The 27254-nt window shown below is 41.1% G+C and overlaps 2 protein-coding genes across 2 annotated transcripts in view; both read left to right on the top strand.

The window, feature by feature from the left end:
• The window catches only part of LOC100665971 (apolipoprotein B-100), a 37609-nt gene extending 19407 nt beyond the window's left edge, over positions 1 to 18202 (top strand). The window contains 14 exon segments of the mRNA XM_064294933.1: positions 4526 to 4708; positions 5544 to 5665; positions 7790 to 8000; positions 8897 to 8978; positions 8980 to 9009; positions 9011 to 9055; positions 9057 to 9072; positions 9198 to 9385; positions 10024 to 10169; positions 12531 to 12796; positions 12799 to 12839; positions 12841 to 12904; positions 16292 to 17196; positions 18197 to 18202. Coding sequence (XP_064151003.1) covers positions 4526 to 4708; positions 5544 to 5665; positions 7790 to 8000; positions 8897 to 8978; positions 8980 to 9009; positions 9011 to 9055; positions 9057 to 9072; positions 9198 to 9385; positions 10024 to 10169; positions 12531 to 12796; positions 12799 to 12839; positions 12841 to 12904; positions 16292 to 17196; positions 18197 to 18202 — 2305 coding nt within the window.
• Positions 18203 to 20538: 2336 nt separating this feature from the next.
• LOC135232915 (apolipoprotein B-100-like) lies at positions 20539 to 26970 on the top strand. The gene is made up of 6 exons (XM_064294932.1): positions 20539 to 20573; positions 21756 to 23039; positions 23115 to 23614; positions 24015 to 24129; positions 24233 to 24416; positions 25330 to 26970. The coding sequence occupies exons 1-6, from the start codon at positions 20539 to 20541 to the stop codon at positions 26968 to 26970; spliced, it is 3759 nt and encodes a 1252-aa protein (XP_064151002.1).
• Positions 26971 to 27254: the final 284 nt, after the last annotated feature.

Below are 27254 nucleotides of genomic sequence, written 5' to 3'. Positions count from 1 at the left end.
GCAGCCTCATATTGAGAGCTCTATTTTCAATGATACACATTCCTTTATTCATTCAAAATTAGTATTTAATTGCATAATATGTATCAGGTATGTTGAGTGAGATACAGGGCCCCTGAACTTTGAGAGCTTATAGCTTGCAGGAAAGGCATACAATTGAGCAAGCAATAACAGTGAAGTGAACGCTAAATTAGAGGATGTATGTCATGCAGTCTGTGATAGTTACGGAAAGCTTTCTGAGGAAAGTGATACTTAAACTGATATCTGAAGGCTATGTCAGAGTTATCTAGTCAAAAAAATAGGAATGTTCCAGGCAAAGGGAAAAGCAAGCGTAACGGTCTGGAAGAAAAAGAATACGTTTAAAGGAACTGAAAGATGTTCAGTGTGGTAAAGGGCATAGGAAATTAGTGAGGGATAGCTGTGGAGAGATTTTCAGGGGTCGGGCCATGACGAGCCTTGTAAACCACTTTAGAAAGTTTGGACTTCTTCTGAAGGCAAAGGATTTTAAAAGGAAAGATAAGGTTAGTGCATTAGAAGAATCACTCTGACTCCAGTGTGGAAAATGGACAGAAAGGAGGCATGACTGGAGACAGGGAGACCAGTTAGGAGTCTGTTACAATGATAGAGGTGGGAGATGATAATGGGCTGCAACAGAAGAGGGCCAGGTGTAGAGAGGAGTGCGCAGACACTAGAACGTGCCAGGAGGTGAAACCATGAGTACTTAGTGATTGACTGGATATGGGAAGCGAGGAAAACAAAAGAAGAAAGGTAGGTGAGGGGTTCCCTTAATTGAAATAGGGACTACAGAGGGAGAGCAGCTGGTTTAGAGGGAAGATGACAAGTTCAGCTTTGAATATGATGCAACTGATATCCTGTCAGAAGCCGAATTAGAAATATCTAGCTGGAAATGGGACCTATGGGTCAAGTACCTCTATATGCTGGTAATTCCCAAATCTATATCAGGAGCTCAGTAAAGACATTTGAGCTCCACATACAGACTTTGGAATCACCAGCATATAGAATTACATAAATGGTGACTATACATGTGGACCTCACTAGATGGAATATGAAGAATCAAATTGATTACATCTGTGGAAAAAGATGATGGAAAAGCTCAATATCATGTGTCAGAACAAGGCAAGTGGCTGACTGCGGGACAGACCATCAATTGCTCATATGCAAGTTCAAGTTGAAGCTGAAGAAAATTAAAACAAGTCCACTAGAGGCAATATACGACCTTGAGCATATACCACCTGAATGTGGAGATCATCTCAAAAACAGATTTGATACACTGAACACTAATGACCAAACACCAGACGAGTTGTGGAATGACATCAAGGATATTATACACAAAGAAAGCAAAAAGTCATTAAAAAGACAGGAAAGAAAGAAAAGACAAAAATGGATGTCAGAAGAAATTCTGAAACTTGTTTTTGAACGTAGAGTAGCTAAAATGAAGGGAGGAAATGATGAAGTAAGAAAGCTGAACAGAAGATTTCAAAGGGCAACTTGAGAAGACTAAGTATTATAATGAAATGTGCAAAGACCTGGAGTTAGGAAACCAAAAGGGAAGAAATTTCTCAAGCTGAAAAAACCGAAGGAAAAAGTCAAGCCTTGAGTAGCAATATTCTTGAGTTGCAAGGATTCTATGGGCAAAATATTGAACAATGCAGGAAACACCAAAAGAAGATGGAAGGAATACACAGAGTCACTGTACCAAAAAGAATTGGTCGACCTTCCATGTTTTCAGGAGGTAGCATATGATCAAGAACCGATGGTATTGAAGGAAGAAGTTCAAGCTGCACTAAAGGCATTGGCAAAAACAAGGCTCTAGGAACTGACGGAATATCAATTGAGATGTTTCAACAAATGGATGAGTGTGGGATGGTCTCACTCATCTATGCCAAGAAATTTGGAAGACAGCTACCTGACCAGCCGACTGGGAGAGATCCGTATTTGTGCTCATTCCAAAGAAAGGTGATTCAACAGGATGCAGAAATTATTGAACAATATGTCATTAATATCACACACAAGTAAAATTTTGCTGAAGGTAATTCAAAAATGTTTGCAGCAGTACATCTACAAGGAACTGCCAAAAATTCAAGCCGGATTCAGAAGAGGACGTGAAATGAGGGATATCATTGCTGATGTCAGATGATCTTGGCTGAAAGCCAAGAATACCAGGAAGATATTTCCCTGTGTTTTATTGACTGTGCAAAGTCATTTGACTGTGTGGATCAAAGCAAATTATGGATAACATTTTCAAAGAAAAGGAATTCCAGAACACTTAATTGTGCTCATGCAGAGCCTGTACGTAGACCAAGAGGCAGTCATTCGAACACAACAACAGGATATTGTGTGGTTTAAAGTTAGGAAAGGTGTATGTCAGGGTTGTATCCTTTCATCATACTTATTCAATTTGTATGCTGAGCAAATAGTCCAAGAAGTCGGGCTACATGAAGAAGAACACAGCATCAGGAATGGAGGAAGACTCATTAACAACCTGCATTATGCATATGACACAACCTTGCTTGCTGAAAGTGAAGAGGACTGGAAGCACTTACTGATGAAAACGAAAGACTACAACCTTCAGAATGGATTATACTTCAACATAAAGAAAACAAAGATCCACTGGACCAATAAGCAACATTACGATAAATGGAGAAAAAATGGAAAATGTCAAGGATTTCATTTTACTTGCATCCACAATCAATGCCCATGGAAGCAGCAGTCAAAAAATCAAACAATGTATTGCTTTGGGAAAATCTGCTGCAAAAGATTTCTTTAAAGTGATGAAAAGCAAAGATGTCACTTAGAGGGCTAAGGTATACCTGACCCAAGCCATGGTATTTTCAATTGCCTCAGATGCATGCAAAAGTTGTACAATGACTAAGGAAGACCGAAGAATTGATGCCTTTGATTATATGTTGGTGAAGAATATTGAATGTACCATAGACTGCCACAAGAACAAACAAGTCTGTCTTGGAAGAAGTATAGCTAGAATGCTCCTTGGAAGCAAGAATGGTGAGACTTTGTCTCATGTACTTTGGACATGTTTTCAGGAGGGATCAATCACTGGAGAAGGATATCAAGCTTCTTAAGGAAGAGGATCAGTGAAAAAGAGGAAGACCCTCAACAAGATGGATTAACACAGTGGCTGCAACAATGGGCTCAAACATAGCAATGACCATGAGGATGGTGCAGGACTGGGTAGTGTTTCATTTTGTTGTACATGGGATTGCTATGAGTCAGAACCGACTCAATGGCACCTAACAACAATAACAATAGCAATATTTGGAGCTCAGTAAAGACATTTGAGCTCCAAATATAGATTTTGGAATCACCAGCATATAGAGATTCTGGAGGTCAAACAGCAATGGGTGTAGAGTGAGATGTGTGGGAGTAGGCTAGAATCATGGGAAAACAAACATTTAATGGGGGAAGGGAATAAACAGAAGAGAGTGAGAAGGAGTGACCAGAGAGGCAGAAAGAAAACCAAGGTGCTAAGGGGTCACAGAAGCTGAGGAGCAGCCAAGAATTGGATGACCCCAGAGGCAGGCTAAAGCCAGTGTGTAGGGCTCCAGCACGCTAGAAAGCATGGTCTTTGGGTACCTCAAAATGAGGAAACAGTACTTGGGAAAGAATATATTGTTTCAAAGAAAGCATCCTTGGAAAAAAATCAGAACGTTGTTGAACTTGTACTTATTGTATGGCTTACTAGTTTTTTAAGTACATATTTGGGAGGAGGGTGCCATATCTTTTTAGACGTTAGGGCCTTGAAAGTCTTAATCTTGCCATGGGTGAACAACTCTACTGAATGCTCTGAGAGGTCAAGGAAGATAAGGCCTCATCATTTCCATTAGACTTAAGAGCAAGAAGGTGATTGGAGATGCTGATGAAAGCAGTTTCAGAAACATGATGGGGGTGGCCATCAGATCACAGTTCATTGAGAAGCGATTGAAAGAAAAGTGGAGACTGCAAAAGCAGCCAACTCTCTTAAGAAATTTGACTGTAAGGGGGATAAGAGAAGGCTGTAGCTAGAAGGGAAAGAAAGCTGTGTGTGTATTTAATGGGAGAGACTTGAGCCTGTTTAATGCTGGTGGAAAGAAGCCAGTAAGAGATTGCAGATGAAAGAAAGTGGGGGCACCTCTTATCTAAAGGGCCTCGAATGAAGGAATGAGCACACCTAAGTTCAGATCGTAGTGATCAGTAACTTAACATCTCTGAGCCTCCATTTCCGCTAGAAAATGGGAGTCTTAATCCCTACTTTTCAGGTTTGTTGAGAGATTGCTGATAATAAACATAAAGAACTTCGTACAATGTCTGGAAACACAAGAGTGACTATGACTGTTGGTTTTATGGAGATTCTTGACCTTATTTATTTCTCAATAAATCAAATAATTCAAGATGGATGTGGACAGAGGGGAGAAAGACAGGAGGATAAGGGAGTATTTGTACCACCAGAGTCAGTCATGTTCATTTAGAGTCATGAACTGAAGATAACTCAGGTTTTTTCTTTCTTCACCAGTAACACATTGCATTTGGTCTCTACCACCAAGACGGACATGATTCTACCTCTGATTGAGAACAGGCAGACCTGGTCAAATTGCAAGCCTTTCTTTGTTGGCCTGAACTACTGTACCTCTGGCGCTTACACCAACGCCAGCTCCACAGACTCCGCCTCCTACTATCCACTAACGGGGGAAACCAGGTCAGGCATGCTCAATGCTCAGTGCATTGCTTACCCACTTCCACATTTTGGCCACCTAGTGGGGCAAAGGAAAAAGTACTGTGTGTTGTAGGCCCCTGTCAGTAGGGGTTTGCACTATCCTTTGATTATGTAAAAAAGTGGTCCTTTGCCCCAACCCACCTAAGGAGTGTTCACACTCCTACCAAAACTTTGACTCTAGGACTGAATTTCTCCACAGATGGGGTAGGGGTAAGGGGATAGGGCTGGAAGGTGGGGAGTTATAACCCCTAGGGAAGAATGTAGCTCAAAAGAGATAACCCAAGGTGATTCCGTTATACTCCTTCAGGGGAACTACACCCATCGCAGTTGAGAATCACTCCTTTAAAAGCACCTACTTGTAAATGATGTCCGCTCTCTTTTTCCTTAGGCATTAGAATAGGAGATCACATTACAGATTCTAGTTTGTTCCTAATTCAGTATCTGTGTTTCCTAGTCTTCAGACACATTGGTGTGGCCTTTCTGGACCTCACTGGGTATGCTCCCCATGCTTAAGGGCCCCTTGCTCTCTTCACACTCCCACCACCCCTACTTCTACTGCTTGTTCTCAGCTTTGCTGACACAGCCAGCCAACTTCTGCTCTGTTTGTCCAAAAAATCCTGGGAATCTTGTGGTCTGTCCTTACCTGGGGCTCTTGGAGGGGCTGAAAGGGACCATAAAGGTCATCATTAGTTTAGGGCCAGAGACAATATTAAAATAAAAGCCATCTTTTTGTTGTAATTGAGGCTGAGTGGTTTTGGGAACATTAGAATCCTCTTTGAAAAGCTGGAACATTGTGGCTACATTGTAACACCTTTAGATTTGAACTGGAACTGCAGCCAACGGGAGAGGTAGAACAGTATTCTGCCAGTGCAACCTATGAACTCCAGAGAGAAGGCACAGCCTTGGTGGACACACTGAAGTTTGTAACTCAGGCAGAACGTAAGTATCTGTGAAGGACTCCTCCATTGCTGGCCTTAGTCTTAGGTTCAGGACTCACAGAACGTGTTTAACTTAATGCTTTCAACAAATATTTCTTGAGTACTTGGTAAGTTTTGGTTCTAATGGCTGGGGCTAGAACAGTGAACAACAGAGATAAAGTCTGCCTTTGTGGAGCTTGCAGAAAACAAAACAAAACAAAAAACCAAACAAACCCAGTGCCGTCGAGTCCATTCCAATTTGTAGCAACCCTGTAGGACTGAGTGGAACCACCCCATAGAGTTTCCAAGGAGCCCCTGGCGGATTCGAACTGCCGACCCTTTGGTTAGCAGCCATAGCCCTTAACCACTACGCCACCAGGGTTAACCAAACAAATAAATATTGAGAATGTCAGATCAGTGCCGGGGAGAAAAATATAGCAGGCATGGGTCTAGGGAATGCCAAAAGTTGGTAAAAGATGGAGGGAAGGCAGAGCCATTTGGAATTATAAGGGAAAGCCTTACAGGTCAGGTGAGCATAAAAAAGAGCACTGAAGCAGGTAAGGGGATAAGCCATGTGGGAAAGAATGTATCTTAGCAAGGCTAAGAGGTCTGCAGATGCAAACAAAGGCCCTGAGGCTGGCATATGGCTGCCATGTTTGAGGAAGGGGAAGAAGGCCAGTATGGCTGAAGCAGAGAGATCAGAGGAGAAAGCGATAGCAGCTAAAATCAGAGAAAGAAGGGCAAGGAGGAGAAAATGGTCTTGTAGGCCATGGTAAGAACTTTGGCTTTTACCACAAACAAAATAAGAAGCCACTGGAGGGTTTTCATGATTTGATTTAGGCTTATGTTGAGAACAGACTATAGGAGGACAAGGGCAGAGAAACTTGTATGTAGTCTGTTACGATAATCCAGGCAAGAGATGGTGGTGGTTTGGATTAGAGGGGTGGCAGAGGAGCTATGGGAAATGGTCAGATTCTGGCCATATTTTGAAGATTTGGCTGACAAGCTTTGCTTATGTATTAGATGTTGAGTGTAAGAGAAAAAGAGAAATCAGGACAGCTCCCAGTTTTGTCACCCAAGCAACCGAAGAATGGAGTTGCTATATACTGAGATGAAGAAGGCTACTGGAGAGGCAAGTTTTGGGAGCTGGGCAAACTCAGGTGCTCACGCTGGAAGATTTTTATGTAGGGACAGTATGTCACACGACTGAACTAGATAAACAAAGCCTACAGGAAGTAAGGGGTATATACTGAAAGAAAAATTACATAAATATTTTACAAATGATATAAAATGGATGAGCCTAGGAATTGAAGAAAGCCTGGGAGTGTTTTTACAAAGAAATGACGATATGGGAGAGAGGAACCCAGGGTTGGATTGGACAGGAGCAAAGAGAGGCCTCTTGGATGATGATAATATAGAGACGTGGGACATGCCTGCCTTGCTGTGCCCTGAACATGCCAAGTGTTCCCCATATCAGGGCAGTTGGGTTCACGATCTTCTGCTTGGAAGGCTCTCCCTGCAGACATCTGTGTGTTCAGCCCCTCTCTTCATTCAGGTTTCTGCCTTCATATCTCCTTATCAGAGGAGACTTCTCTGACTACCACATATAAAATAGCAACTCTTCTGTCATCATTGCCTATCCTCTATCCTTGTGCCATTGTGGTTAAGCACTACGGCTGGTAACCAAAAGGTCAGCAGTTCGAATCCACAAGGCTCTCCTTGAAAACCCTATGTGGCAGTTCTACTCTGTCCTGTAGGGTCACTATGAGTCGGAATCAACTCGACGGCAACCGTTTTTTGGTATCTTTCTATTCAGTCTTACTTTTCTTCATAGCCTTTATCACCATCTGCCATAAATAATTTTCTTATTTATTGTCTGTACACCCTCCCCCCACTATAATGCAAGCTCCATGAGGGCCAGGACTCACCAGTGCTAAAGGCAGTGTCTAGCACCTAATAGGCAATCAATAAATATTTGTAGATTGAGCAAATGCATGAACACCAATGAGTTAAAAATTTAAGGTAAAATCCTGAACTGTGTCCTCACTTAAACCCGATAGGTGCTTGTGGGTTTTCTGCCTTTTTCTGCCATTCCTGCCAAGCATAGCTTCTTAATACAAATTTCTTAATGCTTTTGTATACTCAGGTCTGGAACAGGCCAAGGCTACTATGATGTTCAAATATAACCGACAGAGTATGACTTTGTCCAGTGGAATCCAAATTCCGGATTTCAGTGTTGACCTTGGGACAGTCCTCAGAGTTAGTGATGACTCTGCTAAAGACAAAAAGTCTTACAAGCTCACCTTGGACATTCAGAACAACAAAATCACCGAGGTTACTCTCACTGGCCACGTAAGGTAAGGAAGACTTAGGGTGACCTGTCCTGAGCTGCAATTTCCGGTCTTTCTCTTCATCCGTAAAACTGGCCTGCAGAGTGTTACCAGGTCTGCAATGCAAGTGACATAGAGCTCTCAACATTTTGGCCCTGCACACATGTCCAACTGGACCTTCCTACCATTTGGGGGGCACTTACTATTTACCAGGCACTGTTTTGTTTTTTTTTTAGTGCTGAGTGCTTTGAAGAAATTATCTCAGTTTTCACAAATAAACTACAAAGGAGGTATGAGTTGTCCCTATTTTATAGACGAGAAAATGGTAACTGAGATGCATTGAATAACTTGGCCAAGGCAGTGTTGTAGTTTGCTGCTGTCGAGTCAGCCCCCAGCCCTTGGCAACCCCATGTGCAATAGAATGAGACACTTTCCAATCCTGTGCCATTTCCATGATTGTGTGGAGATCAGACATTGTGATCTACATAGTTTTCGTTGGCTGATTTTTGGAAGTAGATCAGCAGACCTTTCTTCATAGTCTATCTTAGTCTGGAAGCTCCGATGAAACCTGTTCAACATCATAGCAACACGTAAGCCTCCACTGACAGACCGGTAGTGGATATCCATGAGGTGCATTGAACTTGAGCCACCCGCACAGGAGGTGAGAATTTTACCAAGGCCTCATGGCCAAGGCAATAGAGCTAGTAAATGGTACACTAGGATTCAAACAGTTTTCAAAAACTGTCTTCCCCCAACCCCCTCCATATATCCCTGGGAAGTCCTGAATTTGTGCTGAATGTTGCCCTTAGAAGTTAATGAGTGTGGGTTATGGTAATTTCTCTGATCCATTCACGTATCTGGTTTTTATTGCCATAAATGGAACTTCTATTTAATCCTGTGTCAACTGGTTTTCTATTTAACAGTTATGACTCTAAGGAAGAAGGGAAGATCAAAAGTGTTATTTCCATACCCCATTGGCAAGCCGAAGCCAGAAGTGAGATCCTCGCCCGCTGGTCCCACACAAAACTGTTCCTCCAAATGGACTCCTCTGCTACAGCTTATGGCTCAATGATTTCCAAGAAGGTGGCGTGGCGCTATGGTATGTGCCTCTTCCCCTAGATGAGGGCTTCCAGGACCACGGTGCCCTGGAGTACAGGTGTTGAGAATCATTAATTAAGGGCTGACCTGGCACCATTTACAACTATTTCATATGTGCATTTTCAGATGAAGAGAAGATGGAATTTGAATGGAATGCTGGCACCAATGTGGATACCAAAAAAGTGGCTTCCAATTTCCCTTTGGATCTCTCTGATGTTTCTAGAAGCTTGCATACGTATGCCAACAGCCTCTTGGATCACAGGGTTCCTCAAACAGATATGACTTTCCGGCACATGGGTTCCAAATTAATAGCTGTAAGTATAAATCAGGCAGTCAATAAATGCGTGGTTATCAGTGCTAATTACATACTCAAGTAGAAACCCTGGTGGTGTAGTGGTTAAGTGCTATGGCTGCTAACCAAAGGGTTGGCAGTTCGAATCCCCCAGGCGCTCCTTGGAAACTCTATGGGGCAGTTCTACTCTGTCCCATAGGGTCGCTATGAATCGGAATCAACTCGACGGCACTGGGCTTTTGGGTAACCCTCGGTTATTTGCAGGAGTCTAGCCAAAGATGTGTAAGGCATGCTTCCTGTCCCTAGAGAATTCTTGGGGAGAAAAGAGGCATTCATGCATGCATAGATACCTAATGAATAAAGCTGTATGTGATAAATGCCAAATGAATGCTACTAAGAGGAAGAGCTTGTTGAGCCTAAAGTTATTAATGGAAGCATTGGGGCACTGTCTAGGAATCTGGCTGTGCTGTATATTCCTCTTATAAAATAGGGGAAGAGATCAATGAATCATAACTCATAATTTTCTGCAATTTATTTTAACTTTCAGTGCTTTGTCTTGCTTAATAATCAATCTATCAAATCTGGATTATTACCTAATGTTCATTGTACTTTGACACTCATCCATGTCTGTTATTCTAGAAAACTTCTCTTGTTTTGTAGGCAACAAACACCTGGCTTCAGGAGGCACCCAGGAACCTTCCTTATGCCCAGACTTTGCAAGATCACCTCAGTGGCCTAGAAGAGATGAACATACAGAAAATGGGATTGCCAGACTTCCACATTCCAGAGAACTTATTCTTGAAAAGGTAAAAGAAGAAACCAGAAATGTTTCTTGAATCGTGCAAAGTAAATGGAAGATTTTACTTTGGCATGATTTAAATTTTTTTAATTTACATTTTTAAGGGAGACAATGCAAACAATTTAATCACTCTATTGTAAGTGCTTTTGCCTTTTTCCTGTATGGTATGCGAGGTCTGAGTGTGTATGCTAACCATTCAGGAAGAACCTAAGAACATAACTGAGGGATTCTGATACTTTCATCCTTACATGTTTTATTGACCAAAAAAAAAAAAAAAAACAAAACCCAAACCCGTAGTCAGTGAGTCAATCCCAACTCATAGCAACACTATAGGACACAGTAGAACCACCCCATTAGGGTTTCCAAGGTGCAGCTGGTGGATTCAAACTGCTGACCTTTTGGTTAACAGCTGAACTGTTAACCACTACACTGCCAGGGCTCCATGTTTTATTGACAGCAACTATAATTTTTACCTGTAAAGCTGAATTTGAAATCCATTCAGTTTTCTTCCATCATAAGTCACTTCCCTCTTCATTCAGGATTAGGATATCCTCAGAATTGTTTAACTTTGAAGAATTGAAGAGTAGCTAGAGGAATTACTGACTACAGGCTGGCTATTGAGCTATAGGGGGTCAGAACAGCCTCAGTGAAATATTGAATGAAGGCAGCATTCTAAGAGCTTATTTCAGCTTAGAAGTGTACCTTTAGTCATTACAGGGCAGTCAGATTCCAAACTGTTTAGTCCATGTTTATATTTACAGAAATGCATGGGCTTTGATTGCTTTATTTCATGAAAATATTAAAAAATAAAATCAAAGTGTGAGCTGAAAAGTCTTTCTTAGATTGACTGTTTTGTGTAGTATTGGAGCCCTGGTGACGCAGTGGTTAAGAACTTGGCTGCTAACCAAAAGGTTGACAGTTTGAATATGTCAGCCGCTCCTTGGAAATCCTATGGGACAGTTCTACTCTGTCCTATAGGGTTGCTATGTGTCAGCATCGACTCAATGGCACTGGGTTTGTTTTTGTTTTTGTTTTTTGGTGGCTCTCTGTATTATTTTTAGGGTTAAGGAAACAAATAGCCTGGGTCACCTGCACCTTTCAGTTTTCTATGACTGAGCAGCGTAGTTTAATGGAAAAGATGAATATGAAAGGGCTGAAGTCAGCCATGGCACTGATAGAAACAAAGCTCATTGAAGATGGTAGAAAATCTAGCGGTGCAGAGAGCCCAGGGACCTTCCTTTATTATAGGTGTTTCTGACCTTTATCTTCTTTGTGCTATGCTGAGAAGACAGGGCCACAGGGCCTTAGAATTAGATGAGACCTTCATGGTTATCAATACATCCCCTTACTGAATGCTGGGGTCCTGGGTAGATGATATCTAGTCCCTGCTGAAGCAGTAGAGGGAACAGGAGTTTATTTGACTACAGCCTTTAAACCCTGGTGTTCTACTTTATTATTAGTTATCACAATAGTCCTTTGTTTATGCAAAGAATTGAAAAGATTTCAAAGTGCTTTTAGGTATTTTTCCTCATTTGATATCCAAGGCCAGTTGTGTGAGGTCAGCAGGAAAAGTGTTACAATCCCTGCTGTACAGATAACATCCCTGAGACTCAGAGAGGTTAATGCACCAAGATAGCATAACCAATTAGTGGAAGCAAAAACTATAACCCAAGTTTACTGACTCCCACACTTCTTCCACATAGTAAGTTGCCTCAGTTCAGTTTAGCAAACATTTATCAAGTGTCCCCCTTATGAAAGATACTAGGCTTTGTAAAGTGAAAAGATAGAAACTGGTTAAGGCATTGTCCTTCCTTCCAGATATATTACTTTGTGTGGACACTGACAGATGGACAAATAAATATTAATTATATAAGCAAAGTTATGTCATGCTTTCTGAGTTAGGTGTAGGGGACGATGTGACTGTAAGAGTGAAAGAGATTAACTATGACTTAAGTGGGCTGGTAATGGTAAGAAGTACTCTTGGAAGGACTGTGAATGGATTTGAGTGATTATGACAGATAGAGGGAAGCAAACCCCAAAACCAAACCCGCTGCCATCGAGTTGATTCCGACTCATAGCAACCCTATAGGACAGACCAGAACTGTCCCACAGAGTTTCCAAGTATAACCTGGTGGATTTAAACTGCCGGCCTTTTGGTTAGCAGCCATAGCACTTAACCCCTGCGCCACCAGTGTTTCTGGTAGAGGGGACAGCAAAGGGATTCCAGGCATAGAGAGCAGCAAGAGAGAAAGTACAGTGTGGGTTTCAGAATGGGGCATGTTCAGTGTTGCTTGGAAGAGCAGATGGCAGAAAACTCTGAGTCCCTGATGTGTGACTGTGAGAACATTGTCTTTGCTGTTCATTTTAGTGATGGCCGGATCAAATACACCTTGAACAAGAACAGTGTGAAAATTGAGATTCCTTTGCCTTTTGGTGGCAAATCCTCCAAAGATCTAAAGATCTTGGAGACTGTTCAGACACCAGCCCTTGACCTCAAGTCTGTGGGATTCCACCTGCCGTCTCAAGAGTTTCGAATTCCCTCTTTTACCATTCCCAAGTTTTATCCACTGCGGGTACCTCTCTTGGGTGTTCTGGACCTGTCCACAAATGTCTACAGCAACGTGTACAACTGGTCCGCCTCCTATACTGGCGGCAACACCAGCACAGATCACTTGAGCCTGAAGGCCCAGTACTACATGAAGGCCAGCTCTGTGGTAGACCTGTTCTCCTACAGCGTACAAGGTGAGCCATTCCTGGCTGGGCCCAGGTGCTGCAGCACAGACTGGAGCTTACGTATCCTCTTCTCTGCCCTACTCTTGCCTTGCTCTGTGCAGCCACATTGTAAATGTTCAGCATAACCATCCTGATTAATTAATATAAACCAACCAGGCATTAGCACCCTGGTGACACAGTAGGCAAGAGCTCGGCTGCTGAGCAAAAAGTCGGCAGTTCGAATCCACCAGCCACTCCAGATATTTTCAGGAAAACCTGAAGCGATTCACCTTCATTCCTACTAGTATCTTTCAATGAAAAAGGGCAATGGCTTGACTCTCTTATCCATAGAACTCAAGGAAACATACAGAGTTTGGAGAGATTCTGAGTTACACAAAACTCTCATTTACACTGTTTGAATTCAGTGCCAGATAATTGTCCAGATTTTCACAGCTGTTATTTTTCCAATGGAAATGGACTCATTCCTTTATCTAAAGTTTTCCAGTGACACTAGGCTAGTTGCAGTGAACATACAGAAAGGTAATAAAAAAAAATTCAATAGGCCATTGATTCTTGAGGTCCCAGATTTGACTGATCCCCTCCCCTAAACTTATTCAGGTCGACTGTTTTGAAAAGCGCGATTGTTCTGGTGCCATATAGATACAGAAATGTAAAATTTCCATTAGAAACTCCACAAACTTACTTTAAAAATTGAAATTTCGGGAAAGTACAAAATGCCCAATATTTATTTTTAGCTTCTTGTTGGGATTCAAAGTTACATTGCTAAGGAATAAAAAAAATTCATTATATATGATCTGCCTTGTTTACAAGATTTGGCATTTTGAAATATATGGGCTTGAAAATAAAAACAAACAAAAAACCCATTGCTGTCAAGTCGATTCTGGCTCATAGTGACCCTATAGGACAGAGTAGAACTGCCCCCTAGGGTTTCTAAGGAGTGGCTGGTGGATTCAAACTGCTGACCTTTTGGGTAGCAGCCGAGCTCTTAATCACTGTGCCACCAGGGCTACGTGTAGGTATAGACATATATGTTTTTCTTGGGGTTGAAGCATTAGAATATCATCCTTTTTATATAGATTATGAGATTGAGATTAGACGATTTCCACAGAACCATATAGTCAGTTAAAGGTAAAGCCTTCAAAGGAAAGGGATCAAAAGAATGTGTTTATTTCATTTTGGTTCAGATTTTCAGCAAAACAAAAAAGACTAGATGTTTTCTCTCAGTTTCCATGTTCCTGGGACTCATCTCCAGGTAGCTCACTGATGTACTTAGGGACATAGTTCAAAAGAACAAATCTGAAAGGTTGGCCAGGTTCCACTTTATACACCAGCTAACAGGGCTTGGGAAGCTACTTTTTCTCTCTGGATCTCAGTTCCTCTAAGTTTGCAACGATAGGGTTGGATTAAATCAAAATTTTTGAAACATTTTGAATAGCAGAACCAGTTCGTCAAATGAAAACTTAGTATAAACCCCAATTTGTAAAACAGATTGAAGCAGAAACACTCTGGCTGAGGGCGTTTGGAGGCCTGCTTGGACTAAGCATCTGGCATCATTGTAAGCCTCTAGGTGCTCACAGTTTTAGAACTCGATGGACAAGATTGTCTCTGAGATCACCTCTAGTCCTAACGACCTGTAGGTCTTGCTGAGATACCTCTGCCAGCTCATCAGTTCTTATTTCTTTTCTGTCTGGCATCCAACACTCCTGATAATCTGGGCCTATTCTGTGTGACTAACATTTATACCCCGTACTATCCAAAACAGAGCTTTCTGTAGATTGCCCTCCGTGGGGAGTCCTTAGCCTGTTTCCATGTCTCCCCCTACCTAGAATGCCCTATTTCCTTCCTTCTTCACTTCTGTTGTTGTTAGGTGCAGCTGAGTCAGTTCCAACTCATAGTGACTCGGTGTACAACAGAGCAAAACAGTACCCCGTCCTGTGCCATCCTCACAATCGCTGTTAGGCTTGAGCCCATTGCTGCAGCTACTGTGTCAATCCATCTCGTGGCTGGTCTTCCTCTTTTTTGTTGACTCTGTCTTTACCAAGCATGATGTCCTTCTCCAGGGTCTGATCCTTCCTGATAACTTGTCCAAAGTATGTGAGACATAGTCTCGCCATCTTTGCTTCTAAGGAGCATTCTGATTGTACTTCTTCCAAGACAGATTTGTTCGTTCTTTTGGCAGTCCGTGGTATATTCACTATTTTTTGCCTTCACCTTCTAATCATGCTCAATTCCCAGCTCCTTCCTCATTGAAGCCTTTGTTGAGCCCACCCACCGTCACTAATATTCTTTCTCTCAATATCAGTGGCTTTTAGGAGCTGTGTTTCCCAGTTCGGTGCTATCTCTCCCCCTCACCCCTGCTTCATAGGAGTTAGTCCTGTCTCTCCAGTTCAAATGCCACTTCTTAGAACACAAGGATCATGGCTTTGTCTTTCTGGACCCTTCAGGTATTACGGGTTTCACCAATTAATATTTAATAACTATATTATTAGCTCTAGATCAGAGAAGTGAAGATGCTTCTTGATCACTCAATAGAGATAATAGCATCCATTTGTATATTTCCTTTTACTTTGAAAAGCACAGTTACGTGTATTATCTCATACAGTCATATCAGCAACACTCTGATGTAAGCATTATCAGATACATTTTATAGATGAGGAAGCTGAGGCTTAGGGTAGCAAAGTGACTGTCTCAAGGGGCCGGCATTCTAGGCAGGAATATGTTGAAGTAGGCAGTGGGCACAGGGCTGAGGTAGAACCGTATGTGGCCAAGCAAGGCCAGGAAGAGGACTAATCTGCTTCGGGAGGAATTTCTATGAAGACTGTAGTGAGGGATGAGGTTAGAAAGGGAAGTAAGAGCCAGGTTGTAGGACCTTATCCTGAAGGACAACAATTGGCTAAAGGGTGCAAGGGAAAATCCAGTGCACTCTCTAATAGGAGAGCCTTCTCGGGGAGGAAAGGACTTCGGCTTTCTTACAGACATTTTTCTTGCTACTTAGAAGCCTTTTCATTCATTCATTCTTTCATTCATACATTTAACCGATAGAAATATTTATTGAACACATAATATGTATCAAGTATTCCACTAGGCAGCGGCAGAAAAAGCAGACAGATAAACCAGCAGCTATAAGTCTGTGTGAGAGGTACTATGATAGGGTGTAGTGTACATGTATAAGGTATAGTGGAGGCACTTGATAAAGGAACCCAAGAAGGTTTGTGGTGGTCAGGGAAGTCTTCCTGGAGGAATGCCTTTACTATCAGATTTTATGTTTGTGGTATAGATGGAAGAGACTATTGCATGGCAGACTCAGATAAATGAGGCTTTATTACTCAAAGATGTTCAACGTAGAGATTATTCTGAAAATGTACTAATTTAACCAATGCCTTTTCATTTTTGTAGGATCAGGAGAAACAACGTATAACCATAGGAACACATTCACATTATCATATGATGGATCTCTACACCACAAATTTCTGGATTCAAATATCAAGTTGAGTCATGTAGAAAAAAGTGGAAATAGTCCAGCCTCAACATGTTCACTAATATTTGAGGCAGCTAGTGCCTGGGGACCACAGATGTCTGCTTTAGTTCACTTGGACTCAAAAAAGAAACAGCATTTGTATATCAAGGAAGTCAAAGTGGATGGGCAGTTCAGAGCCTCTTCATTCTATACTAAAGGCAGTTTTGGCCTGTCTTACCAGAGGGATCTTAACACAGGCCAGCTAAGTGGAGAGTCCAACCTGAGGTTTAACTCCTCCTACCTCCAGGGCACTAACCAGGTAACTGGAAGTTACAAAGATGGAGCAGTCTCCTTCACCTCCACCTCTGATCTGCAAGGTGGCCTCCTTAAAAATACGGCTTCCCTGAAATATGAGAACTATGAGCTGACTCTGAAATCTGACACCACTGGAAAGTACAAAGACTTTGCCACTTCCAACAAGGTGGATGTGACCTTCTCTAAGCAAAACGCATTGCTTCGTTCTGAGTATCAGGCTGATTACAAAGCACTGAGGTTCTTCACCCTGCTTTCTGGATCACTCAATTCCCATGGTCTTGAATTAAATGCTGACATCTTGGGCACTGACAAAATTAACAGCGGTGCTCACAAGGCAACACTAAGGATCGGCCAAGATGGAATGTCTACCAGCGCAACTACCAACTTCAGATATAGCCCACTGGTGCTGGAGAATGAGCTGAATGCGGGGCTTGGCCTCTCTGGAGCCTCAGTGAAGTTAACAACAAGTGGCCGCTTCAGGGAACACAATGCAAAACTCAATCTAGATGGAAAAGCCACCCTCACAGAGGTATCCTTGGGCAGTGCTTATCAGGCCATAATTCTGGGTGTTGACAGCAAAAACATCTTCAGCTTCAAAATCAACCAAGAAGGACTTAAGCTTTCAAATGACATGATGGGGTCATACGCTGAAATGAAACTTGACTACACAAACAGTCTGAACATTGCAGGCTTATCACTAGACTTTGCTTCAAAACTTGACAACGTTTATAGCTCTGACAAGTTTTATAAACAAAATTTTAATTTACATCTCCAGCCCTATTCTCTTGTAACTACTTTAAACAATGACCTGAAATACAAAGCTCTGGATCTGACCAATAGTGGGAGGTTACGGCTAGAACCCCTGAAGCTGAATGTGGGTGGTAACATAAAAGGAACCTACCAAAATAATGAGATAAAACACATCTACACCATTTCTTATGCTGACTTATCAGCAAGTTACAAAGCAGACACAGTGGCCAAGGTTCAAGGTGTGGAGTTTAACCATCGGCTCAACACAGACTTTGCTGGGCTGGCTTCAGCCATTGACATCAGTACAAACTACAATTCAGACTCATTGCATTTCAGCAATGTTTTCCACTCTACGATGGCGCCATTTACAATGACCATTGATGCACATACGAACGGCAATGGAAAACTGGGTCTCTGGGGGGAACACTTGGGGCAGCTATATAGCAAATTCCTGTTAAAAGCAGAACCCCTAGCCCTTACTTTCTCTCATGATTACAAAGGATCCACAAGCCACCATCTCGTGTATAAGACAAGCATTGATACTGCTCTTGATCACAAAGTCAGTGCCCTGCTTACTCCAACTGAGCAGACAGGTACCTGGAAACTGAAGACCCAATTGAACAAAAATGAATACAACCAGGACTTTGATGCTTACAACACTAAAGACAAAGTAGGTATAGAGCTTAGTGGACGAGGCCTGGCTGACATCACCATGCTAGACTCACCAATTGAAGTGCCATTTTTACTCAGTGAGCCAGTCAATGTCATTGATGCTTTAGGGATGAGAGACGTGTCTGACCAGCCCCAAGAATTCACTATTGTTGCTTCTGTGAAGTATGATAAGAACCAAAATGTGCACATCATCAACCTCCCGTTCTTGAAAATTCTGCCAGAATATTTTGAGAGAAATCGAATAGCAATTATAGCTGTTCTGGAAAGCATGCAGAGAGAATTGAAGCACATCAATATTAATCAATTTGCAAGGAAATACAAAGCAGCCCTGGACAAAGTCCCAAAGCAAGTTACTGACTATCTGAATGCATTTAATTGGGAGGCACGAGTTACAAATGCCAAGGAGAAACTAACTGCTTTCACAAAAAATTACAAAATTACGGCAAATGATCTACAAATAATGTTGGATAATGCCAAAATCAACTTAAATGAAAAACTATCTCAACTACAGACATATGTGATACAATTTGATCAGTATATTAAAGATAATTATGATCTACATGATTTTAAACTAGCCGTTGCTAAGATTATTGACCAAATCATTGAAAAATTAAAAATTCTTGATGAACATTATCATATCCATGTAAATTTAATAAAAACAATCCATGATCTGTATTTATTTGTTGAAAAGATTGATTTTAACAAAACTGGAAGTAGTACTGCAGCTTGGATTCAAAATGTGGATACTAAATATAAAATCAGAATCCAGATACAAGAAAAATTGCAAGAGCTCAGGACACAGATTCAGAATATAGACATCCAGAACCTTGCTGAAAAGTTAAAACAACAGGTTGAGATTATTGATATCAGAGTGCTTTTAGATCCCTTAAGAACTACAATTCCAATTCAAAGAATAAAGGACATTATTGAGCATGTCAAATACTTTGTTATAAATCTTATTGAAGATTTTGAAGTAGCTGAGATCATCAATGCTTTTACAGCTAAAGTCCGTGAGCTAATTAAAAAGTACGAAGTAGACCAACAAATTCAGGTTTTAATAGATAAATCAGTAGAGTTGGTCCACCAATATAAGTTGAAGGAAACTCTTCAAAGGCTAAGCAACGCCCTAAAACGAGTTGAGATAAAAGCTTACTTTGAGAAATTGGTTGAGTATGTTGATGATAATGTCAAAAAGCTTAAAGTATTGAATTTTGAAAATTTTATAGAAGAAGTAAACAGATTCCTTGACATGTTAGTAAAGAAATTAAGGTCATTTGATTACAACCAGTTTGTGGATGAAACCAATAACAAAATCCGTGAGCTGACTCAGAAAATCAATCATGAAATTCAGGCTCTGGAGCTACCACAGAAAGCTAGAGCCTTAAAATTGTTTACAGAGAAGGTCAAAGCAGTGATCTCAGTCTATCTGGAAGACCTAAAGGATGCCAAAATAACCTTTCTCCTCGATTGGCTACAAGATGCTTTCAGTTCAGCATCTTTAATTTACATGAAAGGCAAATTGCAAGAGACCCTAGAAGATATACGAGACAGAATATATCAGATGGACATTCAGCAGGAACTCCAGAGATGCCTGTCTCTGATAAGCCAGGTTTATAGTACCCTTGTCACTTACATTTCTGATTGGTGGATTCTTGCTGCTAAGAACCTTACTGACTTTGCAGAACAGTATTCTATCCAAGACTGGGCTGAAAAGCTGAAAAGACTGATAGAACAGGGGTTCACCGTTCCTGAAATCCAGACCATGTTGGGGACCATGCCTGCCTTTGAAGTCAGTCTTCGTGCTCTTAAAGGAGCTACCTTTCAGACTCCTGACTTCATAGTCCCTCTGACAGATTTGAGAATTCCATCAGTTGAGATAAACTTCAAAACATTGAAAGATATAAAAATCCCATCCAGGTTTACCACACCAGAATTTACTGTCCTCAATGCCTTTCACATTTCTTCATTTACGATTGACTTGGTAGAAATTAAAGTAAAGCTCATCAGAACCATTGACCAAATGCTGAACAGTGAGCTGCAGTGGCCTGTTCCAGAAGTGTACTTAAGGGATCTGAAAGTGAATGACACCTTTCTTGCTAGAATCGCTCTGCCAGACTTCTATTTACCAGAATTCACAATTCCTGAATTCGTAATCCCAAATCTCAACCTTAAGGATTTTGATGCTCCCAACCTACACATACCAGAATTCCAGCTTCCCCACATCTCACACACAATTCAAGTACCCACTTTTGGCAAGCTGTATGGTATTTTGAAAATCCAGTCTCCACTTTTCACTCTAGACACAAATGCTAGCATTCAGAATGTCACCACTTCAGTGAACAAGGCAGAGATTGTGGCTTCCTTCACTGCCAAAGGAGAATCCAAATTAGAAGTTCTCAATTTTGATTTTCAAGCAAACGCACAACTGTCAGGCTCTGAGATCGAGCCAATGGTTGTGAAGGAATCTGTGAAACTCTCCAGCAAGTACCTGAAAACAGAGCATGCGAGTCAAGTGCTGTTTTCTGGGAAGGCTGTTGAGGGACAGTCAGATACAATGACAAGTTTACACACAGAAAAAAATACACTGGAGCTTAGTAACAGTGTACTTCTCAAGATAAACCAACAGCTTACCCTGGACAGCAACACGAAGTACTCCCACAAATTGAACATCCCCAAACTGGACTTTTCCAGTCAGGCTGACCTGCGCAATGAAATGAAGACACTGTTGGAAGCTGGACGCATAACATGGACTTCTTCTGGAACAGGGTCATGGAAATGGGCCTGCCCCAAATTCTCCGATGAGGGAACACATGAATCACGAATTAGCTTCACTGTGGAAGGACCCATTGCTTCCTTTGGATTGTCCAATAAGATCAACTGTAAACATCTAAGAGTTAACCAAAACTTGATTTGTGAGTCTGGCTTCCTCAACTTTTCTAAATTTGAAATCCAGTCACAAATTGAATCCCAGCACGTAGGCCATAGCGTTCTAACTGCCAAAGGCACAGCATTGTTGGGAGATATGAAGGCCGAGGTAACTGGCAACCATGATGCTCGTTTAAATGGAAAAGTTATTGGAACTCTGAAAAATTCTCTTTTATTTTCAGCACAGCCTTTTGAGATAACTGCATCCACAAACAATGAAGGGAATTTGAAAGTTAGTTTTCCATTAAGGTTAACAGGGAAGGTAGACTTTCTGAATAACTATGCATTGCTTCTGAGTCCTAATGTCCAGCAGGCAAGTTGGCAAGCCAATGCCAGGTTCAATCAGTATAAGTACAATCAAAATTTCTCTGCTGCAAACAATGAGAATAGCATGGAAGCCCACATAGGAATGAATGGAGAAGCCAACCTGGATTTCTTAAACGCCCCTTTAACAATTCCTGAAATGACTCTACCTTATACAACACTCACAACTCCCCAGCTGAAAAACTTCTCCTTATGGGAAAGAACAGGCTTGAAGGAATTCTTGAGAACAACAAAGCAATCATTTGATTTAAGTATAGATGCTCAGTATAAGAAAAACAAAGAGAGACATTCCATCCCAATTCCTTTGAATGTGTTTTATGAGTTTATCAGTCAGAACATCATATCCTTCAACAAGCATTTTGAGAAAGGCAAAGACAATGCATTAGATTTTCTTACCAAATCCTATGATGTCCCTAGGAGTATTCGCAAACTTTCCCTTCCAGATTTCAAGCTACCAAGAACCTCAAACAACATTTTTATTCCAGCCATGGGCAATATTACCTATGATTTTTCTTTTAAATCAAGCATCATCACACTGAATACCAATGGTGGACTTTATAATCGGTCAGATATTGTTGCTCGTTTCTTTTCCTCCTCTTCTTCATTCATTTATGCACTACAGTACAAATTAGAGGGCTCCTCAAGTTTGATGAGGAAAAGAGGGTTGAAGTTAGCCACAGCTTTGTCTCTGAGTAACAAATTTGTGGAAGGCAGTCATGACAGTACCATTAGCTTAACCAAGAAGAACATGGAAACATCAGTGACAACAACTGCAAAAGTCCAGATTCCAATTTTAGAAATGAATTTCAAGCAAGAACTTAATGGAAATACCAAGTCAAAGCCTACTGTCTCTTCAGCCATTGAGTTAAAATATGATTTCAATTGCCCCAAGCTGTACTCTACTGCTAAAGGGGCGGTTGACCACAAGCTCAGCTTAGAAGGCCTCACCTCCTACTTTTCCATTGAGTCATCTACCAAAGGAGATGTCAAAGGTTCAGTCTTTTCACAGGAATATTCAGGGAGTGCTTCCAGTGAGGTCAACACATATTTGAATTCCAAGGGCACTCGGTCCTCAGTGAAGTTGCAAGGGGCGTCCAAAGTTGATGGTATCTGGAACTTTGAAGTTAAAGAAAATTATGCTGGAGAAGCCAGTCTCCGACGCATATATGCCATCTGGGAACACAATACAAAAAACCTTTTACAGCTCAAGAGCATCTTTTCAACATCTGGAGAGCATACAAGCAAAGCTACTCTGGAACTCTCCCCATGGAAAATATCAGCCTTTGTTCAGGTCAATGCAAGCCAGCCCAATTCCTTCCTTGATATCCCTTACTTTGGCCAGGAAGTAGTCCTGAATGCTAACACTGGGAACCAGAAGGTCAGCTGGAAAAGTGAGGTCCAGTTTCATTCCGGGTCTCTCCAGAACAATGTACAGCTCTCCAGTGATCAAGAAGAGGCACATCTTTACATTGCAGGATCCGTAGAGGGACACCTGTCATTCCTCAAAGAAATCATCCTACCCGTTTATGACAAGAGCTTATGGGACCTCCTAAAGCTGGATGTAACCACAAGCATTGGCAGAAGACAGTATATTCGTGCTTCAACAGCCCTTGTGTACACCAAAAACCCCAAAGGCTATTATTTTTCTGTCCCTGTACAAGAACTGGCCAATGAGTTCATTATCCCTGGAGTGAAACTAAATGATCCAAACTCAGTTCTTGTCATTCCTATGTTCCAAGTCCCATTTACAAATCTTCAGGTTCCATCATACACGCTTGACTTCAGTGAAATAAAAATCAGCAAGAAGTTAAGTACTTTACCATTTGACCTTAACATGCCAGCACTACCCAAACTAAAATTCCCCGAAGTTGATGTGTTAACAAAGTATTATGAACCAGAGGAATCCTCAGTTCCCTTTTTTGAGGTAACCGTGCCTGAATCTCAGTTAATTGTGTCACAGTTCACCCTTCCAAAGAGTATTTCAGTTGGCGGTGCTGTTTTGGATCTAAATAAGGCAGCCAACAAGATTGCAGGCTTCGATTTGCCAACAATCACCGTGCCTGAGCAGACTATTGAGATTCCTTCCATTAAGTTATCTGTACCTGCTGGAATTTTCATTCCTTCCTTTGGATCAGTCACTGCACATTTTGAAGTGGCCTCTCCCCTATATAATACCACTTGGAGTGCTGGCTTGAAAAACAAAGGAGAGCACCTTGAAACATTTCTGGATACCACATGCAGCTCAACCCTACAGTTCCTGAAATATGATCTAAATAGTAAGTAAATGTTCTGACTCCTTTCCTACATGCTGTATGTTCTCATTTAGAATGCTAAGTAAATATTTATTTAAATATGATTAGAGGCACCATTTTTTTTATAGCAAAATTTAAAAGAACAGGGAAAGAGATACATATATACCTCACACATAAAAACTGTACGTGGAAAACCTATTCACATTCACAAGGAGTGGATACAAAGACATTCGATTTTTTGTAATAATTTTAAGATGAATAATCTCTCCTATCTATTTACAAAAAATTATAGCCTGCATATTACATGTTTCAAACACATAAATAAGGTACTTGGTTAAGATGGAATCCTCCCAGTTTTTACAAGGAAAGTGTCTATGTCCTACAGTTATTAAGTCTAATGAAATATAAAATCTCTTCTATACAGTTCTGGGAACACACATGTTTGAAGACGGCACGTTAGTCTCTAAGACCCAAGGGACATTTTCACACCGCGACTTCAGTGCAGAATATAAAGAAGATGGCAAATATCAAGGACTTATGTATGGAACTTTTGTTGAAAGTGCATATTTTTTCAAAACCCATTATGATTTTTGCCATCTTTGTGCCCCTTTCATGACAGCTCATCTGCTTGTCTGCTTTCAGGAAGTGGGAAGGAGACATTCGCCTTGATATCTCCAGCCCAAGGTTCACTGATGTCCATCTTCGCTACCAAGTAATCGAGAAGAACTTCTCCTCCTCAGTAGCCTCCCCAGCCATAGGTGCTGTGGTTATAGACTCGGGAGAAGATAACGATGCTTTTAAATGGGACTTCTACTACCACCCACAGGTGAGTCCCAGCTAATGGGCTGTATATCCCAAGAGCAAATAGACAGTTTGGGTGTATAAATTTAATTCTGTACAAAGTATTCTCTCAGGGCATTCTAAAACTAGGTGAAAGACAAACAGTGAGTGGCTTGGACTTTCTGTCTGAGGAACTCTTCTCCAGAAATTATTACAATGAGCCTTCTGTTGATTTTAACAATTAGATGCACATATTACATCACCGATTATTGCTTTCGGGCAAATCTAGAAAGGTGAGGTTGTGTCTCATCACCTAAATCATGGGCATACTCTGCCTTATGCAGAGTAGATTTTTCAAACCATTGTTTCTGGAGTGTTTAAGGCTTAAAAATTCTTCCCTACGATAGAATTGTTAGATGAGATATGCCAAATTTCTCTCCTGTAGTTCACAAGCTCTGTCACAGCCAAATCAAAGATGCCATTAACAGAGGCGAAGACAGAAACAGGTTCTATTGTTAAAGTTTGTCATAGACTTGGAGAATAGATGGCTTCTGGTGTTTGTGTTCTAGGAGTCTGCTAGATTGGCTCTGGACTTGTTCCTTTTTTGCTACGTTTTGTCCTGTTGAATTTGTATTTTCCTGCCTCCTCCTTCCCCTCCTCCTTCTCTTCTTCTTCTAATTTTCAGGACTAGGAGGGCCTTAATCTAAGTGTCACCATGTAAATGCCATGCATAGTTTTTTCATCCTTTCTGGGGCATGTGATAAAGAGGAACTAACAACAGTGAACTTGTTTAATCAAAAAACAAACACATGAACTGACATATGAAAGATAAATTTCCTTCAGAATATGAATGAACCTCTGATCTTTACTTTTAACTGCTAATGAAGTTTTAGTGCAGTATATTATGTAATCAGGGTAATTGAAAACATATTTTTTTCATTCTTTTTTGTTGATTTTAGTCCTCTCCAGATAAAAGACTCAACATATTCAAAACTAAGTGGAGGTACCAGGAGTCTAATGATGAAATTCAGATCAAAGTTAACTGGGAAGAAGAGGCAACTTCCCAACTGCTAAGCTCTCTCAAAGACAGTGTGCCCAAAGCCACAAGGGCCCTTTATGACTATGTCAACACATACCACCGGGAGCACACAGGACTAGACTTGAGAGATGTATCCTCACGACTAAGAAGAAGCCTGCAGAATGGTGCTGAGCGGGCCTATCAAGGGGCTGTGAAGCGAATTGATGAGGTGGAAATGAGGCTCCGGAGAGCAACCAGCAGCACCACTAGAACCTACCAGCAGTGGAAGGACAGGGGCCAGAATCTGTACCAGGAACTGTTGGATCAGGAGAGCCATGCGGATTTCCAGAGACTCAAGGATACGGTGTATGATGGCTCAGTACAAGTAATTCAAGAACACCAAAGTACAGTTAAGCATCTAATTGACTCACTAATTGAATTCTTGAAGGTCACCAGATTCCAGCTCCCGGGGAAAGCTGGAACATATACTGGGGATGAACTCTACGCTATGATCATAAGGGAAGTAGGAAAGGTACTGTTGCAGGTAAACTCGAAAATCCAAAGTGGGTTAGAAATACTGGTTTCCTATTTCCAAGACCTAGTGGAGAACTATGAGTTTATCAAGGACCTGAAGATTAAATTTCCTTTTAATTCAAGAAGCTATAAGCTAATTGATGTGTTCCCAGAGATTAGAAAACTGTTAAGCTCTTTATTACAAGAGACCCAAAGAGTATTTAATGACCTTCAGTCTATCAAGAGTACAGAGATGCTAAATTACCTCCAGAGATTTTTACAAAGCATTTTCCAAGAGATAGAAAATGAAATAAACCACCTAAAGGAGAAGAAATTTACTTATCTAATTAATGATATCCAACATAAGGTCTACACAATTTGCAATAAATGTATTTCATATGTTTTTAGATTCCTGAAAGAAAACCTGTATTTTGAACCTAGTAAGTTTAATGAGCTTGTTCAAAATGAATATCAGGAAGTTTCTCAAAAGTTACAGAAGCTCCACCAGTATATAAAGGCTCTTCGGGAAGAGTATTTTGATCCGAGTATGGTTGGCTGGACAGTGAAATATTATGAACTTGAAGAAAAGATGATTAACCTGACCAAGAACCTAGTAGTCATCCTCACGGACTTGCCTTCCAGATATACTGGTAGTGCTGCTGACTTTGCTTCTGAATTCTCAAGCCGAGTAGAGCAATTTATGCTCAGAGATTTCCAGGAATATCTTAATATCCTTACTGATGCAGATGGAAAAGGGAAGGAGAAGATTGCAGAGCTTTCTACCACTGCTCAGGGTATAATTAAAAGCTGGGCTATGGCAATGAAGGAAATCGTTTCTGATTACCACCAGCAATTCAGATATAAACTACAGGATTTTTCAGACCAGTTCTGGGATTACTATGAAAAATTCATCGCTGAATCTGGAAGATTGATTGACCTGTCCATTCAAAAATACCACATGTTTCTGAGATATATCACTGAGTTACTGAAAAAGCTGCAATCAGCCACAGCTAGCGACATAAGCCCCTATATCAAGGTTGCCACAGGAGAACTTATTATTACCTTCTAATTTTTTTTTCAAGTAGTTCTCATTTATTCTTCTGACTCAATTAAGTTTTCACATCGTTGGGAAAATAATTCAAACCATTTGTGTCGATACAACCATACATTGAGGAAGGCTTTCAGAAATGAGGTGAATGGCTAGGAGTCCCTTGACCGACACATGTTACAGCTGGGCAGAGAGCCAGCCCTGCAGCAGGCAGCTAAGTAGAAGCAAAAGCCCACAGAAACCGGATCTGCACTGAAGCTGACACCAGGGCTGTAAAGGTCTCTGAACTCTGGGAAACTATACTT

Source organism: Loxodonta africana, chromosome 12 (assembly GCF_030014295.1).
Source record: "Loxodonta africana isolate mLoxAfr1 chromosome 12, mLoxAfr1.hap2, whole genome shotgun sequence".
Classification (NCBI taxonomy): Eukaryota; Metazoa; Chordata; class Mammalia; order Proboscidea; family Elephantidae; genus Loxodonta; species Loxodonta africana.
Note: the sequence above shows the minus strand (reverse complement) of the source record. Positions and strands in the feature narration are given on the sequence as shown.